This window comes from Oxyura jamaicensis, chromosome 15 (assembly GCF_011077185.1).
Source record: "Oxyura jamaicensis isolate SHBP4307 breed ruddy duck chromosome 15, BPBGC_Ojam_1.0, whole genome shotgun sequence".
Classification (NCBI taxonomy): Eukaryota; Metazoa; Chordata; class Aves; order Anseriformes; family Anatidae; genus Oxyura; species Oxyura jamaicensis.
In genome coordinates, this window is record NC_048907.1 from 9,279,906 (window position 1) to 9,285,905 (window position 6,000).

The 6,000-nt window shown below is 54.4% G+C and overlaps 1 protein-coding gene and 1 gene segment (V, D, J or C); one reads left to right on the top strand and one right to left on the bottom strand.

Annotated features, from left to right (window-relative positions):
- The first annotated feature begins 104 nt into the window (after positions 1-104).
- On the top strand, positions 105-2,523 carry LOC118175085 (vacuolar protein sorting-associated protein 29-like). Its single transcript, XM_035340969.1, has 4 exons — positions 105-183; positions 530-718; positions 1,283-1,518; positions 2,083-2,523. The coding sequence occupies exons 1-4, from the start codon at positions 181-183 to the stop codon at positions 2,198-2,200; spliced, it is 546 nt and encodes a 181-aa protein (XP_035196860.1). The 5' UTR covers positions 105-180; the 3' UTR covers positions 2,201-2,523.
- Positions 2,524-5,202: 2,679 nt separating this feature from the next.
- Positions 5,203-5,741, bottom strand: LOC118175086. The segment is given in 1 exon segment: positions 5,203-5,741. A coding segment is annotated over 1 exon segment (519 nt).
- Between the last annotated feature and the right edge of the window lie 259 nt (positions 5,742-6,000).

Here is a 6,000-nt window from a genome sequence, read left to right on the forward strand (position 1 = left end):
CAGCCGCGCACCCCCGGGGAGGGGGCGCTAGGGGGCGTGGCATTGGCGCGTGAGGCGTCACGTGGGACTGAGCGGGCGCTGCCATTGGCTTGTGGGAGGGGAAAAGGAGGCGCGTTACTTCCTGGTTACCTCAGTCCGCGTCGGGGTAACGGGGTGGGCGGAGCTCTGCGGCGCAGCACGATGGTGAGCGGCCGCCTCCCACCGCGGGGCTGCGGCGGTGCCTCCGGGCCGCGAGGCTCGATTCGCCCCGGTGCCGTGGTGCCCGCTGCACCCCTGCTGTTGCTGGGTGGTGAATTTTCTCCGCGGGGGAGCGAGAGCCTGGAGCCTGCCGTGCTGCCCGGGGGAGTAGCGTGGGCCTACCCTGCCGGCACCTCGGGCACTGAGGGGCTGATCCCGGGAGGCTGAACCCGAAAGAAATCCCTACCGGGCCTGTAAAGGCTGCTGGAATTAGCAAGCGCCCTGGAGCTGCTAACTGGCTTTGTACTGATGAGTAACGTGGCTTAAAACTTTCTCTTTCCTGTGTGTGAAGCTGGTGTTAGTACTCGGGGACCTTCACATCCCACACCGATGCAGCGGTCTGCCCGTGAAGTTCAAGAACCTGCTGGTTCCAGGAAAAATCCAGCATATCTTGTGCACGGGAAACCTCTGCACCCAGGAGAGCTATGACTACCTCAGAACTTTGGCTGGGGATGTTCATGTTGTTAGGGGGGACTCTGAGGTAATGTTCTTGCTGCTCTTAATTCCCCTGTTCCCTGTCCTGCATGCTGTGGTTGTCTCGGGGAAACCTGGGAGGTCCTTCAGTGTTAGCTACTGAGTGGTAAGGTGCTGGGGTAGGGAACAGGAGTAAGACTGAAGAAACAAAATACATTTCTAGACCTTTCTCATTGCATTTGCAACAAGGGGGGACTTGGTGTGCAGTGGTAAAACATGCACTTAATTTGTATGAAGGCCTGTCCGTACAAGTCTACTTGTGCCTGTTGTGAAGCCACTGCAGCTCACTTGGGAGTCACAGGCACGGGGGATGTGTGTGTGTTTACTTATTGCTGAGCAGCCCAGAAGCTCCTGATGCCCACACAGTCCCTGTTGGGCACGAGATCCCAGTTCTTTGCTCTGCAGTTGCTCTTTGCTGGTGAATGGTGCAGGCATCGGGGTGTGTACACAGAGGGAGGCACTGGGAGCTTGGGTGCTGGCGGGTGGGTTTGTGTCTTGGGTCATGTGAACCTGCACGGTGTCGGTGAGGGGTCTTTAGCAGATTTCTAACCTGTGCATTTTTCCTTCTCAGAGTCTGAATTATCCTGAACAGAAAGTTGTAACTGTTGGGCAGTTCAGAATTGGGTTGATTCATGGCCATCAGGTTATTCCCTGGGGTGATGTGGCCAGCCTGGCACTGCTACAGAGGCAGCTAGATGTGGACATCCTTATCTCAGGACACACACACAAATTTGAAGCATTTGAACATGAAAATAAGTTCTACATCAACCCAGGATCTGCTACAGGAGCCTACAGTGCTTTAGAAACGTGAGTGAAATGAGCCTGAACTACCCAGTGCAGCACAGCTCAAGCACGTTACCACAGATGTGTGCGTTGAGCCCCCATGTTGCAGAGCAGTGCTGAGCAGCTGTGATGTACAGGCCGTCTCTCCTCTTCCCAGAGAATGCAGCCTGACACTCCCCCTGTTAACAAGAATTTTAGTTCATGAATTGGGCCTGATGGCCTAGCACTGGCATGTTTGGTGCTGGCTGCTTCCTGGGCCTGCGGAGGGGTGAGCTGCTGCAGCTTCTTGGAGTTGTCTGCCTCCTGGTGTCTTCCAGGGACTGCATGCTGACCTCTTGTAGGAAATGAGGCCTTTTGAGGCACTGCCAGGGTCTGAGCCACGCAGCAGCTGGGGCATTCAGTCTTGAGGAGAGCTGTTTTTGGGAATTGCAACTCCGACCCGCTGCTGTCAGTGCCTCTGAGCTGTGGTATTACCTAGATCCCTGAAGCCCTTTGCAATCAATTGTTTTAGAACACATTCACACAAAATAGCTTAATAACGAGTTACAAGCTAATCTGGGTGACTGACAAAGTATGTTCTCATTCCAGGAACATTATCCCTTCATTTGTACTGATGGATATCCAGGCTTCCACGGTTGTGACCTATGTATACCAACTAATTGAGGATGATGTGAAAGTAGAAAGGATTGAGTTCAAGAAATACTGATGCATCTTCAAACCGGCGTGCTAACTTGGTGCTTCCTCCGTCCTCCTCTTCCCAGTTGAAATGCGGACAGGCCACGGGGGGGTGCTGCTGCCGCAGCATGTTCGGGTGTAAGCGCGCTACAACGTTCATGACTGAGCTCGTGAAGTGTGGTCCTGGTTCGTGATCGAGGCTTGGAGCAGAAGAAACTTGATTAGCTCATCAAAAACATGCTGTGTCCAAGAAGCAGGTGTTGTGCTCCTGGCCTGGAGAGGTAGAAATGGTGGTGGTAGCTGGGACTGAACATATGTAAAATAAGCATAGAATAAACCCCTATTTTCATGTGACTGGGTCCTAGTTATTTTTCCTTACCTAAGAACAGGAGCAGGAACTGAGTCCAAGGGGTCTCTCTGGGACCTAAAAGGGAGCTGCTGTTTGCTTCCCAAGGAATACCTTGAAACCTTTCTGCAGGACCTGTAACAGCTCTGGTGGCCCTGTGGTCCCCTCACGGTGCCTGTGTGAGGCCCGTGGTGAGCAGGAGGTGCTGCTGCAGCATGGGTCTGTTGCTGTCTCTATAGATCACGGTGACAGGGGCAGTGCCAGGGGTCTTCTGCTGGTACCAGGCATACAAGTTGCTACTCCCGGAGCAGGTGATCTGCACGGTGTTTCCCAGGTTCACTGACTTTGAGGCTGGCTGAGTCAGTGCTGCCTGGACCAGGGAACCTGGAGAGGGGAGAAAAGGGGGCTCAGCGAGTGCCCCACATGCACAGCCCTCACTGCGCTCCAGCGGCATGGGGCTTGCCACCATCTGAGGAGCAGGGACCACAGCCACAGGCATGTCGGAGCATCAGAGCCCAGCCCAGGGTGTCCCAGCACAGAGGCAGCTCCAGCAGTAGCAGGACTGGGCTGCCAGCACCAATGGGTGGCAGGGCTGGGGGTAATGCAGTGCCGTGCCTCCGAGGGGAAAGGAATGGTGAGAGCCCTGTTCCCAGAATCACCTCCCACACAGAACAGGGAGGACACTCACAGCCATGGCCGTGTGTGGGGACAGAAACCTGCCTCAGCCCCATGGTCCTCCTCAGCCATTGGGGAGAAGGGCAGAAAGCCTCCATTTTTAACTCTGGTCTGTACCTCTGGGGTGCTTTTACCTCCCTGGGCAGCCGAGCTCCACTACAACCGTGCTCTCGCTCCCCCTCCTCAGGAGATGGGAAGAAGAAGGTATGCATGAAAGAAAAAAGGAAAAGCTTGTGGCTTGAGCTATGGAGGATGTAGTTTTAAAAGCAAAGGAAGAGGAGAAGAAAACAAACATCAAAGGCCACGTGGAAGCACAGAAAAAGTTATTCTTTCATTCGCATCACCAAGCGATGCTGGGCCACATCCTGCCAAGCAGGACCACAGTGCACGCACTGGTTGTTTGGGAGCACAGACGGCTCTGTAACGAGAGCCCTCCCCTCTCCTTCCCCTTTCCCGCCTTTATTGCTGAGTGTGACCTCGTATGGCACGGAATATCCCTTTGGTCGGCGTAGGCCTGCTGCCTGCTGTGGTGGTTTTACCGTGCTAGGCAGTTGAACACCACAACCGCTCTCTCACTCCCCCTCCTCAGATGAGGAGGGGAAGAAGTAAAGAACAACTCATGGGTTGAGATAAGGATGATTTAATTAAAGAGGGAAAAATATATATATATATATATATATATATAATTAAGGAAATATTATTATTAATTAAACAATTCAACTAAAGGGGAAAGAAAGGGGAAGAGGAAGGGGGAAAGGGAATAACTAAACAAAACAAGTAAAGGCTTTGTGGAAGTGCAGAGGAAATAAATTACTCTCTGCTTCCCACAAATGAGCGATGCTTGACCACGTCCTTGAAGCAGGGCCTCAACGCACATAGCCGGTGTTTGGGAGGAGGACAGATGTTTTTGCAACGAGAGCCCATCCCTCCCCCTCTTCTTCCTTTTTCTTCCTTTTTCCACCTTTTATTGCTGAGTGTGACCCCACATGGTATGGAATATCCCTTTGGTTGGGTTAGGTCAGCTGCCCTGCTGATGTTTCTTTCTCACTTTTTTGCCCACCCCCTAGGAGGGTTGGAGAGAGTCCTGATGCTGTGCCAGCACTGCTCAGCAGCAGACACAACACTGGTGTGATCCCACTGCTGTTCTAGCTCCAAGTGCAGAGCGCAGCACTGGATGGGCTGCAGGGAAAGTTAACATCCCAGCCAGACCCAGTACACCTGGTGATGTCCCTTCCCCACCTGCTGGCTCCTGGGGGGCCTGGGTGGAGTCCTGGTGCTGTGCCAGCGCCGCTCAGCACTGGACACAGCCCTGGTGTCATAGCAGCGGTGTTCTAGCGACAAGTGCAGGGCACAGCACTGTATGGGCCGCTGCAGGGAAAGCTAACTCCACCCCAGGCAGACCCAGCACAACCCCCGCCATTCCACGCCCTCTGTGTCACGCTCAGACTCTACATACATCAGCGCATCGGTCTACTCATCAGCACCGTGCCCTGTCCTTTAACAGACACGCAGACAGGTACTTCTTTTCACTTGACAATCCTCTCCCAAAATGTCCATAAGAACTGCTGAAGGTTAAGACTTCATCTGACAAAGTGGTCACCCAGGAAAAGCGGAGTAGGATAACTGGAGGCCAGCACCAGCTTCTGGGCCACATCTCCCTGCATCACTGAATCACCACCACTGCTGTCGGAGCTCCCGCAGTAATAGACGGCCTCGTCCTCGGCTTGGACCCCAGTGATGGTTAACGTGTTTGTGGAGCCAGATGTGGAAGCAGAGAATCGCGAGGGGATGCCCGAGGGTTTCTTGTCATTCCGGTAGATCACGGTGACAGGGCCAGTGCCAGGGGTCTTCTGCTGGTACCAGGCATACCAATAGTTGCCATCACTGCCACTGCTACTCCCGGAGCAGGTGATCTGCACGGTTTCTCCCACATTCGCTGACACCGTAGCTGGGTGAGTCATTGCAGCCAGCAACAGGGAACCTGGAGAGGGAGAGGAGAGAGGGGAGAAAATGGGGCTCAGAGAGTCAGAAAGCTCACAGCTGTGGTCATGCAGAGGGCAGGAACCTGCATCAGCCCCACAGCCCTGCTCAGCCCTGAGGGACAAGGGCAGAATGCCTCCATTTCTAGCTGTAGTCTGTCCCTCATGCCCTCATTGCTCTGTGTCACTATACCAGCACTAGCACTGCTGTCGTAGCTCGCACAGTAATAGACGGCCTCGTCCTCGGCTTGGACCCCAGTGATGGTTAACGTGCCGGTGGAGCCAGATTGGGAACCAGAGAATCGCGAAGGGATGCCCGAGGGTCTGTTGGTGTTTCTATAGATCACGGTGACAGGGCCAGTGCCAGGGGTCTTCTGCTGGAACCAGCCATACAAGTTGCTACCCCCGGAGCAGGTGATCTGCACGGTGTCTCCCGGGTTCACCGACTTCGAGGGCGGCTGAGTCAGTGCTGCCTGGACCAGGGAACCTGGAGAGGGAGAGGAGAGAGGGGAGAAAATGGGGCTCAGCGAGTGCCTCACAAGAAAAGACCTCCCCATGAACTGGGAAAGGGAATACCACCACTGTAAGAGAAGATGACCTTCATCTTTAGCTTCGGTCTCTTTCTCACTTCCACATCTCCCTGTGTCACTTAACCAGCAACACTCAGCTATTGTGCCTTGTTCCTGTCCCTACAACAGGCACGGATTTATATTGCCCCAGCCGCACTGCCTGCTCCCGTTGGTGCCTCTCTTGCTGCTGCTTCCAGCTCTCCTTGCAGGGGCCCTGGGACTCTGTCCGTTGTCTGTGTGTGGGGCTGTGGGTCCCAGGGTG